The sequence below is a fragment of the Tiliqua scincoides genome, chromosome 3, assembly GCF_035046505.1.
Source record: "Tiliqua scincoides isolate rTilSci1 chromosome 3, rTilSci1.hap2, whole genome shotgun sequence".
NCBI classification, from domain to species: Eukaryota; Metazoa; Chordata; class Lepidosauria; order Squamata; family Scincidae; genus Tiliqua; species Tiliqua scincoides.
The window spans coordinates 201373744-201390700 of NC_089823.1; the positions used below are offsets into that span (position 1 = coordinate 201373744).

The 16957-nt window shown below is 42.1% G+C and overlaps 1 protein-coding gene across 1 annotated transcript; it reads left to right on the top strand.

The window, feature by feature from the left end:
- Positions 1 to 4478: 4478 nt before the first annotated feature.
- LOC136643820 (tubulin alpha-3 chain) lies at positions 4479 to 12178 on the top strand. The gene is made up of 4 exons (XM_066619182.1): positions 4479 to 4599; positions 6562 to 6710; positions 9571 to 10251; positions 11882 to 12178. The coding sequence occupies exons 1-4, from the start codon at positions 4479 to 4481 to the stop codon at positions 12176 to 12178; spliced, it is 1248 nt and encodes a 415-aa protein (XP_066475279.1).
- The last annotated feature ends 4779 nt before the right edge of the window (positions 12179 to 16957 follow it).

The following is a 16957-nucleotide window of genomic DNA, read 5'->3' on the forward strand; positions in this document are numbered from 1 at the left end:
AGTTGGCCACGCCTGTGTTATATATCAAAGAGCAACTATCCCTCTTTACCCCAACATGGTGTCTTTTCTCCTGCTGCTGTCTCTTCTGTGGCGTTTTAGATTATGAGTGCTTTGGGAACAGAGAACCATTTACTGATTTATTTTACTATATAAACTGCTTTGTGAGCAGAGTGACCAGATACAATGGAGGACATAGGGCTTACACCTTCAACTGCTGTACAGAAGAGGGAATTTTGAGAGGTGCAGCTCAACATGGAAGGGTTTAAATTCCCTCTTCTATACAATGGTTGAAGGTGTAAGCCCTGTGTCCTCCATTGTATCTGGTCACCCTGGATTTGAGAGCTATGCCTGATGCAAAACACTATTTAAATTCATTATTTATTATATGTATTTATTATTTTTATTAGTTTATTATTAATAGTATAGCATTTGTATTATACTATATAAAATTAATATTTAATATTAATTAATAAATACTACTTATTATATTAATATAAATAATAAATACTATAAATTATACTATATTATAGTATTAAGATAATTAATAAATACCATAATATAGTATTTATACTATCTATATACTATGTTATACCGGGGTGGGCAAACTTTCAGCTTTAGAGTTCCTGGGCCTTTAACAATTGTGTTGGAGAGAGAATTTCAGCAGGTGCAGCTTGTCATCTCACAAATGACAAGCTGCACCTGCTGAAATTCTCTCTCCAACACAATTGTTAAAGGCCCAGGAACTCTAAAGTTGAAAGTTTGACCACCCCTGTACTATATTACAAATATAAATATAATATAGTATAAATACTATTCTACAGAAATAATATAGTGTAGCATAAATATAATATAGTATAGCATCAATACTATACTATATATATTTATTTATAGTGTAATATTTATACTATACTATAGTATTTATACCATACTATATATTATAGCATAGTATAAATGCTATACTGTAAATATAATAGTGTAGTATAAATATAATGTAGTATAAATACTATTCTATAAAAATAAGTGTTGTATATAGTATCAATACTATACCATAATACAGTATAATACTATACTATAGATATATATTTACAGCAGGGGTGCTCACACCTTTTTGGCTCGAGAGCTACTTTGAAACCCAGCAAGGCCCGGAGATCTACCAGAGTTTTTTTTACAATGTTTGCGCCATCATAACATATAACATTTATGTGTACAATGTATGTTGGTGTACCTTGAGCCCCACTGAGTATAACAGGACTTACTCCTGTTATAGTGTTATATAGTGTTATAAGTGTGTTATACTAGCCACACTTACCTGGGAGTAAGCCCCATTGAGTACAATGGGCCTTACTCCCGGCGTTTCCTCCCAGAGACACCTGAAGGAGGGGGTCGGCACTCCGCTATCTACTCATTTTGCCTCGCGATCCACCTATTGAGCACCCCTGATTTACAGTATTGATAATACATTATATATATATTTATGGTATAGTATTGATACTATATGTATTTATAGTGTAATATTTATACTATACTATAGTATTTATTATATTTAATGAATTATCTTAATACTATAAGGTGGTATTTATTTTGAATTAATACAGCAGAGGATGGCAGCCCTGCTGTGCTTTTATTCATACACATATGAGGGGCTGCTGCTCTGGATCTCAAGGAAGAGCTTCGAAAATAAATCCTTAAACCCAGTCCTGTGCCTGCCTACTCAGAAGTAGGTCCCATTAGAGTCAGTGGGGCTTGCTCCCAGGTAACTGGGGATAGGATTGGGCTGACAGAGTCCCAGCGCCTTTATTCAGTGGGTGGGGCTTCCCACTGAGCCCTGGGGCGGCCTCACACCTCCCCCACAGACGTTTCCCGCCCAGAGCCTTCACGCGCGGCCTGCCCTCACAGCACACCTCCCCTCCCCCACCTAGGGGCCCGCCAACGTTCGACTGGGGGGGTGGGCGAAGTCGTCGCCCAGCCAATCAGCGCGCAGCGGCTGAGCGGGCACCACCAATTGGGTGACACCGGGTCATTTAAAGTGGCGCGAGGGCAGCCGTTAGGCCAACGGTCGACTGTTGACGCCACCTTCAGACGGGGCAGGAGACAGAACGCGCCGGTGCCAGCCAGGCTTGAACGTCGTCGTCTCCACGAGGCGCCATGGTGGGGAGCGGGGCCTCCGTGGCGGGGCTCGGTTGCTCTTCTGAGGGGGGCGAGAGGACGTGGACGGCCGCGAAGCCTGCGGAGCTCAGAGAGAAACCCGGGGGAGAGGGCGGTGGGCAGGCTAAGCCTGTGGCGGGCGCCCCAGGCCCCCCCCCTCGTGCGGTGCTGCAGCACGCGAGGCGGGGGGGGAGCAGGGGAGGCGGCGCGGGCAGGCCACAGAGCGAGGCCGCGTGCCCAGCAGAAGGCGCGAGGCTGCCGACGGCGTCCGTTGGTCTGCAAGCGTTCGCGCGCGCCTGAGCGCTTTCCCGCCTTTCCCGCTTCTCGCTCGAAGTGGTGTGGCGGGAGGAGAGTGAGGGCAGAAGGCAGCGTGACCAGATGCCCTAGAGGGCATAGCGCCTGCGCCTCGATCGCTGCATGGAGGGAGGTGGGTAGGGGCAGCTCCACCTGGAAGGGCTTGAAAAGCTGCCCCTGCCCACATTCCCTCCTCTATGCAGTGGTTGGAGAGACAGGCACCGGTGTCGTAGCTGGAGGGGGGAGGCGAACGGCCCCTTCCTTTGGAGCCATTCCCGGCGGGGGGGGTGCAACACGGAGCAGTGCGGAATGGCTCCTAAGGGAGGGGCCGCTCGCCCCCCTTCCTGCCAGGCTGAGTGCCACGCCCCCCGGCTACGCCACCGACAGGCACTGTCCTCCAGTGTGTCTAGTTACCACCACTCTACTTGTATATCCCTAGGATGACCAGATGCATGAGGACAGAGTGCCTGTGCCTTTAATCATTGTATAGGAGATGGGATTTTAACTATTTAAGCGTTGCATAGAAGACAGGATTTTGGCAGGTGCAGCTCAGCATCAAAGGTTTTAAAAGCTGCACCTGCCAAAATTTCTCTTCTATGCAGTGGTTGAAGACACAGGCACTCTGTTATCCATTGTATCTGGTCGCTATCACACTCAGCTTGGATGACCAAATACGCTGAAGGACAGAGTACCTCTTACTATTACATAGGAGAGGAAATGTTGGCAAGTGCAGCTCAGCATGGAAGGGTTTTTAAAGCTGCACCTGCCCAAATTCCCTCTTCTATGCAGTTTTTAAAGGTATAGGCACTAGTTTTTAAAGGTATAGGCACTCCGTCATCCATTGTATCTAGTCACCATCACACTCAACTTTTATATCCCCAGGATGACCAACTATGCAGCTTTTTTCCATGTTGCACTTGCCAACATTTCTTCTTCTGTTCAGTGGTTAGAGGTACGGGCACTCTTATAGAAGGGGGTGGAGGTGCATGATGCTGGAGACAGGGAAGTGTTGAAAAATAAAGGTTTAAGAGCCTGGCCTTGAAGTCCTCAAAGGGGATGAGAGCTGTTCAAAGTTTAGGTATTACAAAAGATGTGTCAGAAATGCTGAACAAACTATTGTAGACTACAGGCAGTCAGCATACAATGCATTTTTGAACCTTGAGGAAAGTGGGCATTTCCTAGCATACCTTTTTGGGGGTGTTTAAAAAAATGTGTGCTGGAGCCTCCCTTTCTTTAATAAAATGCACACTGGAGCTTACATTACATATCCTGAGGACAATGGGTTATGCAAAGCGTAATTGGTGGTTAAACAGAAACTAGTATTTGAGACATACAGAATTATACAGAGGGTGGATAGGGGGATGTACTTTTCCCCTCTTGCACAACACCAGAACCAGGGAACATTCACAAAAATTGAGCATTGGAAGAGTTAGGACAGAAAAAATAAAATATTTCTTTACCTAGTGTGTTTTAGTTTGTGGAACTCCTTGCCACAGATGTGATGTGGCATCACATCTGGATACCTTTAAAAGGGGATTGGACAAATTTCTGGAGAAAAAGTTCATCACAGGTTACAGGCCATGATGGGTATGTGCAACCTCCTGATTTTAGAGTTAGGCTTCCTCAGATTGCCAGATGTGAGGGAGGGCACCAGGATGCATGTCTCTTCTTGTCTTGTGTGCTCCCTGAGGTCTCACTGTGAAGCTGGACTAGATGGGCTTTGGCCTAATCCAGCCAGACTTTTCTTGATTTTTCTTATTAGAAAAGAGGCACGTTTAAAAGATAAAACTCATATTGTATTATCAGATGCATTGCTTGGAGTCTAGAATGCATTATTTATGTTACTGTTATCACTTCTTGTTCATAGTGCTTACAGTTCATTTCAAAAGAAAAATCCAAATAAGTTGCCTTGATCTCTTTTTTTTTATTTTTTACAGCGTGAATGTATCTCTATTCATGTTGGACAGGCTGGTGTTCAAATTGGTAATGCTTGTTGGGAACTGTATTGTCTTGAACATGGCATCCAACCTGATGGTCAGATGCCCAGTGACAAAACCATAGGAGGTGGAGATGATTCCTTCAACACTTTTTTTAGTGAAACTGGAGCTGGCAAGCATGTGCCCAGAGCTGTGTTTGTGGATCTTGAGCCAACTGTGGTTGGTATGTGTATGATCTTATCTTCTGCTTTGTCAAGTTAATGTTTTGGGAGCTCATAAAGTGGGCAGTAAAAAGAGAAAAATGTGTGTCTCTTAGACTATTTAAATATGTTGCCCAGTGTATTATATGGGTTTTTACTCAATTGAGTCTTAACTGATGCATTGACTAGTATCTGCTTATAATATTTAGAAAAGTTATACATTTCATGTCAATCAAATATAGAGTCCAGTCCAATGCAGTTTAAAGTTCCAGTAAATTCAACATGACTAAGGGTGCATTTTGGTGCATGTTTATAATGCAGAAATAATCAATATGGAATGTACTTTCTTAATGCACTGCAATAATGGGTTAGATAACACTCCAGGGGGGAAAGGTGGGGTAGATATGAGAAATGCAGAATGTTATTTATCATATATCTTACTGAACTCTGCAAAACTTCCCTCCCCTCATTTTGGCTATTCTGCAGATGTGCTCCAACAAGCAGAGCGAAAGGACAAGGCTCCTGGTCTCTTGTGAGACTCAGTGCTAGTTTTCTATTGCAGATGTAGTGCCAAATCTTCTAAGACTGGCTTATAGCATTTTTTGTGAATGTAGAATGATCCAACTATTAAATAATGCTATATTTGGAACCATAAACAAATTCTGTGGTAGCAGACCTACAATTTTGTTTTGTTCCTAGTTTCCTTTTATAACAAGCATGGCAATCCTGTGCATGTTTACTCAGAGATAAGTTCCACTTTGTTTGCTGGGACTTACTCCCAGGTGAGTGTGCATAAGATTGCAGCAAAATGTTTTGTATAAGACAAAATTACAAGTGAATTTGATAACTAGTACTTGTTTGATTCTTTTTCTTAAGTCATTTTGGCTAAAACATGGAAATTTTATTACATTCATCTCTCTTCAGGAATTGTATCCCAAATTGTGCTTCAAGTTTTGCAGTACTAATTTTCTCATGTGACTTGAAACATACAAGAATACAGCAGTTTGGGGGGAGGGGATGAAATTTTTGAATGCCATAATATTGCATCAGTAATAATCATAAGAAATACAAGAGGCTTTTATTAACAGTATTTAGGTACAGGAGGTCCCATGTCTGTGAATTCAGTTATTCATTAATTGCATCCATGGGGGCCCCTCATGTGCCCCCTCCGAAGGCAAGGGTACCTCCACTTGCCTCCAGAGGGTCCTCTGCTGGACTCAGACTGAGCCCTAGAGCTAAAAAGAAGTCACTTCTGGTTTCACGGAGAAACCAGAAGTGATTTTTTGGGCACCAGGGCTCCATCTAAGCCTGGCAGAGGCTCAGAGAACCCTCCAAGGACCAGGCAGAGCCTGGCTGGACTCGGAGGACCCTCCAGAGGGAAGGGACATTCCACTCACCACTGGAGGGTAGAGGGAGGCATTCACCTGTATTCACAGTTTCACTTAACCGTGAGGGGTTCTAGAGCCATTAGTTGTTTGATTTTTCTCTGTAAACTGCTTTTTGAACTTTTTGTTGAAAAGCAATATATAAATACTGTTAATAATAACATAACTCCCACAGATAAGGGGGAATGCCTGTACTGCTCTTCAACAAAAAAGTTCACAAAGTGACAAAATCAAATGGTCCCCTATGTCAAAAGGGCTGACAATCTAAAAAGATGCAAGAACAGCCATGAAAAGGCACTGTGCTAAGGTGAAAACAGTTCTTTTTCCCTATTAAATGTTAGAGGAACACCACTTGAAAGTGCCTCTTGCCCAGATAGCAAGGAGTTTACTGTAATTTGGAGCAACATTTCTAAGGTTATCATTAGTAGATTAATATATCCTCAAACGATAAGCAATGCCCTTAAAAAACCCATATGAAGTAGATGTGTAGGAAGAGTTACATGTTTCACTCACTTTTTAATAGAATTTTAAATTGGGGACAAAAAACTGAAAATTTTTGAACACTTGAGAGTGAATTACCTCATGTTTTTAATTTTCTAGATGAGGTTCGTACAGGTACTTACAGGCAGTTATTTCATCCGGAGCAACTCATTACTGGGAAGGAAGATGCTGCTAATAATTATGCCAGAGGTCATTATACCATCGGAAAAGAGATTGTTGATCTAGTACTGGATCGCATTCGCAAGTTGGTGAGTTTCAATATTAATCATGCTATTAAGGGTACCTGCAGGTCTTTGTTCTTATTTGGTGTATTTTTTGTGTAAGATAGGAGCATTTGGTGTATGCTCCTACCTTGCTGCATTTTTATTGTACCAAATATTATTTGGTGTATATTTGGTGTATTTTTTTGTAAGATAGGAGCATATAAATTTAAGCCTTCATTTTTCTGTACTTTAGAAAATACTATTCTTTTGTGAAAATATGAGATTGCTTTCTTTAGTAGACTTCTTAGGGACACAGTCTGGGGTCCAAAGAACCACAATTGCAACTACAGTGAGGCACAGAGAACCACATGTGAGGTGAGAAGCTGCTTCTCAAAAGCCAAATTGGTTCATAACCCTGCCCACCATCCAAGTTTGGGATTTCAACCATAAATATGAAGGACGTGGTCTGGATGCCATTGACACTATCTCATGTGCAGAAAGTTATGTTTAAGGGACAGCCTGGATGGAGTCCTAAGTGGTATAATACTAAGGATTTTTTCAAACTTAGTCATATCGTACTAATGTAGAAAATTCTTAGCAGCTTCCATAGTAGCACAGGGCTCTGCTTTTAAAAAAAGAATTTAAAAGTTCCTGTTTATAGAGACTTGCCATAGTCTCTATTAACCAGGTCTTAATCTTTGAGGCTTGGTTTTCATGTATCAAAATTTATACTGCAGAAAGCTAGATTAAAATAACCAATAAAACAAATCCTACAGGCTTGCTCAAACTTTTTGGCAGGAGGGTCACATCATCTCTCTGACAGGGTGTCAAGGGCCAGAAAGAAAAAAAAGAATTAATTTACATTTCAAATTTGAATAAATTTACATAAATGAACATACTGGAGACAGAACTTATGAATGACTTCAAACCAGTTCATAAACACTTTCTAACACAGAAAGGGGGTGATCTGCAAGCAGCTCATAAGGACTTTCACACACAGATAGGAGCATCTTCAATGTCAGTAAGTGTAAAGTCATGCACATTGGGGCAAAAAATCAAAACTTTAGATATAGGCTGATGGGTTCTGAGCTGTCTGTGTCAGATCAGGAGAGAGATCTTGGGGTGGTGGTGGACAGGTCGATGAAAGTGTCGACCCAATGTGCGGCGGCAGTGAAGAAGGCCAATTCTATGCTTGGGATCATTAGGAAGGGTGTTGAGAACAAAACGGCTAGTATTATAATGCCGTTGTACAAATCTATGGTAAGGCCACACCTGGAGTATTGTGTCCAGTTCTGGTCGCCGCATCTCAAAAAGGACATAGTGGGAATGGAAAAGGTGCAAAAGAGAGCGACTAAGATGATTACGGGGCTGGGGCACCTTCCTTATGAGGAAAGGCTACGGCGTTTGGGCCTCTTCAGCCTAGAAAAGAGACGCTTGAGGGGGGACATGATTGAGACATATAAAATTATGCAGGGAATGGACAGAGTGGATAGGGAGATGCTCTTTACACTCACATAATACCAGAACCAGGGGACATCCACTAAAATTGAGTGTTGGGTGGGTTAGGACAGACAAAAGAAAATATTTCTTTACTCAGCGTGTGGTCAGTCTGTGGAACTCCTTGCCACAGGATGTGGTGATGGCGTCTAGCCTAGACGCCTTTAAAAGGGGATTGGACAAGTTTCTGGAGGAAAAATCCATTATGGGGTACAAGCCATGATGTGTATGCGCAACCTCCTGATTTTAGAAATGGGTTAAGTCAGAATGCCAGATGCAGGGGAGGGCACCAGGATGAGGTCTCTTGTTATCTGGTGTGCTCCCTGGGGCATTTGGTGGGCCGCTGTGAGATATAGGAAGCTGGACTAGATGGGCCTATGGCCTGATCCAGTGGGGCTGTTCTTATGTTCTGATCTATAAGCTGCTGCTGCTCCAAGGTTGCAGCAGTGCTTGATCGCTTGGTCGTCCACTCTCCCTCACACAGGCGGCATTTGATGCTGCCCACTTGCCTGCCCACCCACCCTCCCTCGAAGAGGCAGCATGTGCTGCTGACCACTTGCCTGCCTGCCCTCCTTCTCTCCCTCCGGCGCTCTCTGCTGTGCTCTCCCCCTTCCCACTACCGCCTCTGGCTCCATGAACACACTGGCCATAGGCTAGGCGAGGAAAGACAGGCCTAGTGCAAGCACAGGGCCTTTTGTAGCGGGAAGGTAACACGAGACCTGCAAGTCTCATGGTACCTTCTCACTAAAAAAGGCCCTGCGTGTATGCACTGCCACTGAGCTTTGCAGATGTGAAGTTCAAGGCAGCGAGGGAAAGCCAGACCCAGAGCTCACGTGTCGGTTCAGAATAGCCATGGTGATGGCCAAGTGCACACTGGAGATGGGGGACCCCTCCAGGAACCAGATGGGGAGCTCCTCAGACCAGAAATGGCCTGTGGGCCGGGGTTTGAGCAGCCCTGGTCTAGGCAAACTGTATTACATATTCACAGGTATCTACCAAACTATATGTTTTGATAGAGCTGTAGAATACGTTTCATTCCATGGAATATTTAATCCAGAGCTGATGTGCATCCCATTTTTTTTCTTCTGTGCAAGACCTTTACAAATTAAGGCACTTTGTTTGATCTGGTGGAACAGGCACTTTAGCTCTCTCCCTCTGACTCACAGAGTGCATGTTTTCTCATAATTCTCCATTTGCAGATTCTTATCAAGCTCAATCAGAACTTCTCTTCTCCTTTCTCTCTTAGTTCATAAGAGAGAGCAAGCTGTTTTAGTAGTCTACTTTTTAAAATGGAAAGGAGTTTTTAATTAGGGAAATATGAATGTGCACAGTGATAAACATTTTTATAAGGGACATCTGTATTAAATATGCAATACTATTAACACTTGCCTTCTGTTATCGCTTCTAGGCTGATCTATGCACAGGTCTACAGGGTTTCCTCATTTTTCATAGCTTTGGAGGAGGCACTGGCTCTGGGTTTGCATCTCTGCTCATGGAAAGACTGTCAGTTGATTATGGCAAAAAGTCCAAATTGGAGTTTGCAATTTACCCAGCTCCACAGGTATCTACTGCTGTAGTGGAGCCTTACAATTCAATCCTTACTACACACACAACATTGGAGCATTCTGACTGTGCCTTTATGGTGGATAATGAAGCCATTTATGATATATGTCGTCGCAATCTTGACATTGAACGTCCCACTTATACCAACCTAAATCGTCTAATTGGTCAAATTGTTTCATCCATCACGGCTTCACTCCGTTTTGATGGTGCTCTGAATGTAGATCTTACAGAATTTCAGACAAATCTGGTTCCATATCCACGAATCCACTTTCCTCTGGCAACGTATGCACCTGTCATCTCAGCTGAAAAGGCATACCATGAGCAGCTGTCTGTGGCTGAAATTACTAATGCCTGTTTTGAGCCAGCCAATCAGATGGTGAAATGTGACCCTCGTCATGGCAAATACATGGCCTGCTGCATGCTCTATAGAGGCGATGTTGTCCCAAAAGATGTCAATGCAGCCATTGCAACTATCAAGACAAAACGTACTATTCAGTTTGTGGACTGGTGCCCAACTGGATTCAAGGTATTTTAAAAACATTTTTTGCAGTAGTAATTCTTATAAGAGGCGTTCATAGTGCACATGTTGGTCATTTGGGTGGCTGCTTCAAGGCTTAACATTGTATTTTCCCCACATTTTGCCTACGTAGCAATTGTGAAAGGTGGATTAGGTGAAGGAGTAGTGATCTATCTGAACCATCCAATAAGCCCAGTAAACTTCATAGTGTAATTGAGGCTTGAACCAATTTCTTGAGTTTTGAAGATGGGTATGTGCTACACCTTATTGGCAAGTTGTAAAAATGCAACAAATGCTTAAACAAATATAGATCATTATTTATCAATTTCATATTGACAGAGTGTATTGAGACATTCCTCTAAACTAAGAACGGGTAATTTTTGCTATTGGTTTTGAGAGTATTTATAACCTTGATGGGTGGTAATGGAGGGTTAGCCTCTGCTTCTCCCCATTCCACAAACAGTTATTACAGCTGATGGCACCAGTACCCCCTTGTGTGTGATAGAAAGGTGCTTGAGAGCTCAATAGGGACCTCTTCCCCTTTTGTGGCAAACACTGAGGTAGATTCAGATGTGCAGATGTTTCCGATTTGTTGCACTGTAAAAACCAAAATACTAGTTGAAGCTGGAATTAAGTTCTGTTTTATGTATAGAAAACACTTGCCTAATATAGCATGGATGATCCATACATGGAAACAGAATTCCAACTAGAATTGATAGCTACGCTTTTCATAATTTCCCATTGCTGGTGGATTTTAGTGGTCCTAATGTCAAATAGCACGTGATTCTGAGATGAATACTTTAAATAGAAATATTTAAATATTATTCAAAGTGTGGGCTACAGTAGCATAATTTGTTTTACTATTGTATAGTGGTTCGTTCTGTTGTGATCCACTGATTCCCCTTTGGCTAAAACATAGCTAGCAAAGATTGTTTTAAATGGGAGACCTCTGCAGTAATATCAGTATATCTTAATTTAAAGAAAATGAAGGCATAATCCTTCCCTGTAGAAGGGCATATACTTGCAAAGGGATTCTCATGGTGTCTCATAGACCAGTGGTTAGCACCAGGACCCACTTTTTAGAATGAGAATCTGTCAGGACCCACCTGAAGTGATGTCATGACCAGAAGTGACATCATGAAGCAGGAAAAGTTTTTAACAATTCTAGGCTGCAATCCTACTCACAAGTACTCAGGAGTAAGCCCCATTGACTATCATTGTTAAAAGCATATACAGAGTAGCACTTCCCCAAATGCGATCACGCATACCATGGTTGTATCAAGTCTAATATATTAGAATATTGAAATGAATGGGGACCCACCTGAAATTGGTTTGTGATCCACCTAGTGGGTCCTGACCTACACTTTGAGAAACAGACTTTTCCCCTCTGTCATCCTAGTAGCAGAAGCAGCACATTACAGGGGGTGTGAGGTATGTATACTTTCTATATCCCATCCATTCTTCCCCTTTAATGTTCAAGTTGGGTACGGTCTTGATCTTGTCTAACTTGTTCGTGTTAGCTTGCTAATGTGGAGAAGATATAATTCCTATTTTGAGATGGTAGAATGTGGGAGCATTGTGTGTTGGGGGAAAATGGATTTTAAAGACTTAATTTCAGTTTCATTTTTTCCTTTTCTAGGTGGGCATTAATTACCAGCCACCCACTGTAGTGCCAGGAGGTGACCTGGCCAAGGTACAGCGTGCTGTGTGCATGTTAAGCAACACAACTGCCATTGCAGAAGCTTGGGCTCGTCTGGATCATAAATTTGATCTGATGTATGCTAAGCGAGCCTTTGTACATTGGTATGTTGGGGAAGGAATGGAGGAAGGAGAATTTTCTGAAGCTCGGGAGGATCTGGCTGCTCTTGAAAAGGATTATGAAGAAGTAGGGGTTGATTCTGTGGAAGCTGAGGCTGAAGAAGGAGAAGAATATTAATTTTAAAGAGAGCTACTCCAGATGCTCTTACAAACATTTTCATACTTCATTACTTCCGTTCACTTATTCCAGTTTCAAATAAACATTTAAATGTTCTAGCAATAGTATTGGTTAAAAATTATTTTTAAAAATTTCCTTAGAACGAGTAGTCTGTAGAAAGCATTTTTGAAGAAATGTTTTATGCTTTCCAAAGAAGAGATATGTACCTCCGTAAAAGACAGATTTGACCCTCTTTTCCCTTGCCCCTCCTTTCAGAACTGCCTTAAACCTATTAAAATTTATATTCCAAGAAAATAATCATATTAAAATGTGGAGGGTGGGGCAGTGGTGCATATTCTACTCCTCATCTACTGGAAATTATTTCAAGCCCAGAACTCACAAATAACTAGGCGAGCAACAGTAGTGATCATGATTGGTGGCAATAGCAGTCTTGGTTCTTAGTTCAAGTAAGTTAAAGGAAAACTTGACCTGTTTATCTGTAGATGCAGACAATTTTGTATATTGACATAGTCTGTAATTTTTCACGTCTGTTAAGTGACTTTCAAAACAATGTTGTCATGCATAATCTTTATAGATTTGTGAGCCCAGAGATTTTAATAAAATGTTTACCTGAAAGTTCTGTTGACATAGCTCATTTTCTATAATCTATGAAAGATGTGCTATTTTATAGGAGTTGGTGGCTTTAACAAGATTTGCAGTTAAACTTAGTATTTTCTTTTGAATGAAACCCATGTAATCACAGTGCCTCATTTAAGATCAATGAGTTATTCCAGCAAGATGGTCATGTTTGGTCTTTAGCAACAAAAATCTTGTGGCTAGCATTTTAAAGCTGTAATTCCATACAGGCTGTCCTGGGAGTAAGCCTCATTGAATGCAGTGGGATTTCTGAGTAGGCATACAAAGGATTGTGTTATGACATCAGCTATCTTGGCATAAGTCTCTGGATTGCACTGAGCAAGTCGTTAGTTCCTGCTTCTAATCTTTAGAATATCAAAGTTGACTTACTAGCACAGATGAGCTCTAGGTTTTCTAGATGTCACTAAGGCCAGTTTCTCTTTGAACTACTTAGAGCCACAAGAGGGAGTACTAAAACGGCCTAGATCAGCACTTCTCAATGTTTGTCCCCCACTCTACTACTTTGTATGGTCCACCTATTGGAAGTACCCCCAGAAGTAACTGGCAATTATGTCCTCACCCATTACATCATGTTTAAGAGGCTTGGGAGGGCATTTTCAAGCACATGAACAGCACATGCTAGAGCTCTGTGGTGAGCCAAGCTTCCTGCCACTGTGTTGCTAGTCTGCCAGGCAGCACAGGTCTGGGGGTCCCCTGAGTACCATTGAACACCACCACAAGTTGAGAAACACTGGCCTAGATGACTGTAGTCTTAATTTAATTCTGGTAACTTCATGAGCAAGGGTTTTTTGCAAATAGATGAGATAATAGCAAAACATGGAATTTTTATTTATGCACAAAATATTCTGGAGTAGCTATTGTATTATGTTTAGTTACTCATTGAAAAAATGAAGTTGTTTAATCAACACTGATTTCTAATGCAACTAGATTATATTTATAGAGTCCTTTATTTCTTTAACTTTGATTATATAACATTAAGACATTTCTGTCCTCAGCATTCAATCTTAAATGGTTTTAGAGCTTAAGAACATAACAGCCCCACTGGATCAGGCCATAGGCCCATTTAGTCCAGCTTCCTGTATCTCACAGTGGCCCCACCAAATGCCGCAGGGAGCACACCAGATAACAAGAGACCTGCATCCTGGTGCCGTCCCTTGCATTGGCATACTGACATAGCCCATTTCTCAAATCAGGCGGTTGCACATACATATCATGGCTTGTAACTCGTAATGGATTTTTCCTCCAGAAACTTGTCCAATTCCCTTTTAAAGGTGTCCAGGCCAGATGCCATCACCACCTCCTGTGGCAAGGAGTTCCACAGACCAACCACATGCTGAGTAAAGAAATATTTTCTTTTGTCTGTCCTAACTCTCCCAACACTCAGTCTGAGTGGATGTCCCCTGGTTCTGGTGTTACATGAGAGTATAAAGAGTATCTCCACTTTATCCTTCCCATGTATAATTTTGTATGTCTCATTCATGTCCCCCCTCTGGCATCTCTTTTCTAGGCTGAAGAGGCCCAAACGCTGTAGTCTTTCCTCATAAGGAAGGTGCCCCAGCCCTCTTTTGCACCTTTTCCATATCCACTATATCCTTTCTGAGATGTGGCAACCAGAATTGGACACAGTACTCCAGGTGTGGCCTTATCATAGAGTTGTACAATGGCATTATAATATTAGCTGTTTTGTTCTCAATACCTTTTCTAATGATCCCAAGCATAGAATTGGCCTTCTTTACTGCTGCCACACATTGGGTTGACACTTTCATCCATTTGTCCACCAATACCCCAAGATCTGATTTGTCACAGACAGCTCAGAACCCATCAGTTATATAACATTACAACATATTTCTGTCCTCAGAGCATTCAGTCTTAAATGGTTTGGGTACTAAGCCTAAATGAATTAAAACAGTTGTGAAGGGAGGTTTCTTCTCTAAAAGATGGATAAGGAAACAAACTGCAAATAATCCTGCATCAGACTTAGTAAGTGGCAATCTTCCCATCCCTCTTTAATGCATAGATGGTATGTCTTCATTATGCAGGTTTGTTGGTGACAGCCATATTTTGATTAGAAAGGTAATTTTTTTTAAAAAATGCTATACACAACTGCACAATATTAAGTACAAACTTACCTCAAATAGTGAACCTACAACAGCCATCAAAAGGCTGATACAGCTTGGTTGGAGACATTTTGATGAAGATGAAGTATTTTGGAGCCAACTTCCTAGATGCTCTTCACATGCACCAATAATAGTTTTTATGGGGAAAAGTTTAACATTTAACAAGATTAAATTTTCAGAATCGTAGCTCCTTAGCCCACAAATGCTAAACTAGATGTGAAATATATAAAATGCCTGTTTCCCAGGCTATTGGCTAGGAAGAGCTTGCAATTTCAATTTAAGACAGTAGAAGACTAGTTACCTGAGGGTTACGTGCTGCATGCAAAGAGTGCTAATTCTCCAATTAGGACTGACAAAGTTGCGCTTCCCAAAATTGTTACCAAATCAGATACATAATAGTCTAATCCAGTGGTACCCAAAGTGGTGGGTCATGACCCACCAGGGGAACCGTGAGAAGGCCATTCCTCCTGAAGGAGAGTCACCACAAAATGACTGGCAACCACATCTCATCGATCACACTTGCTATGAAGAAGGGACCCTTTAGCATACCTGGAGTGTAGCACTGGCTGTCTGGAGGCAGAGTGGGCTCAGCCTCCTCTGCAGGCCTCCCCACTGCTCAGAAAGACTGTTATCTCCAATCATGCCCCACTCTGGGGTGGTTGTGATCAGAGATAAGAGCGTTCCTGAGCAGTGGGGAAGCCTGCAGAGGGGGCTATCAGCCCCCCTGCACCCTCCAGCTGATCAGCACAACCCCCTAGCTACATTAAAATGTCCTTTGTAGTGTAGTGCAATCATTGTGCAGTTTGCTGCCCCCCACCCTCAACCCCACAGAGACAAGATTCCCAACTCCCCTGTAGGAGTTTGAGAATCTGGTATAATCTCAAAACACTTTTCTCCTTTCAATCACACAGCAAAATGGGTTGGCCTGAGCCATTCCCCCCATAGTACTGAATTCTGTGGCCTGCCCTTAATTAGCAACACCCATCTACCACTGCCAGCATGCAAAGGAGCAACAGCACATACTGCATCACCCTTATCATTCCCTGCGGTTACCACTTCTTTTAAAGCATTCTAGGTGGGGAGGATTGCGAGAGTGGAACCTCTCTGCTTCCTGCATCCTTGCCACTTGGCCACTTTACAAGTGGTGGGGAAGGAATGACAGCTGAGGAAGCAGTAGTCCTTTTCCCCCCAAGTACAAGGTCTGTAGTAGAAAAAGAGCTAAAGGAGAGTGTGAGCCCTCCTCTTTATGTACACTTCAGCTGGCCTCATGGCTGAGGCCATGCAAAATAAATACAAAATAATATACATAAAATAATATACAAAAAAAATAAATACAAAACATGGGATATGGTAATGGTTATGGAAAAGGAAAGAACATTGGTACTTGCCTGGAAAAGCAAAGCAGGATTGGCTGCTTGGATGTCTTGATGAGAGACTAGAGGCCACTGGCACATTAGTGCGGGGCAATCAGCTGGCAAAAACACGGACATCTTTGAGAAACTAGTTGAAGCTTGGTTGCAGCTGCCTGCAAAGGGCTTGGGAAAGCACAAGAGCCAGCAGCCAGGATGGCAACCACATTCTGAAGGGAAATATCTGGAGAAATGGAGGTTCTACGAGAAATTTTCTCATTTAATAATGCTTGTAAAAATGTCATTAAAAATGGATAGTGAAAAATCTCATTGAAAACTTATGTTCATCCTCTCTGTAAACTGTCTTGAGCCTACTGAGAAAGGCAGTATATAAATATTGTCATACATACATATATACTTGAGATCAGAGGATAAGGACCCAAATAGAACAAAACAACTAATAAAAGGGTAAATGGATAAAGAGAACTATGAGATCTGATAATTCGTAGGAAGATATGGACATTTTGTCTCTTGTATTTGAACTCAGCCACAGATTAACCCTGTTCTGAGATGACTTTGTGTACAGAAATTTCTGGTTGGGGGCAGTGGAGGCATGTAGGCAAATTTTGCTAAGTTTTTTCTTACGTGTAGTGGAGTTAAACTTTATTTATGAATTT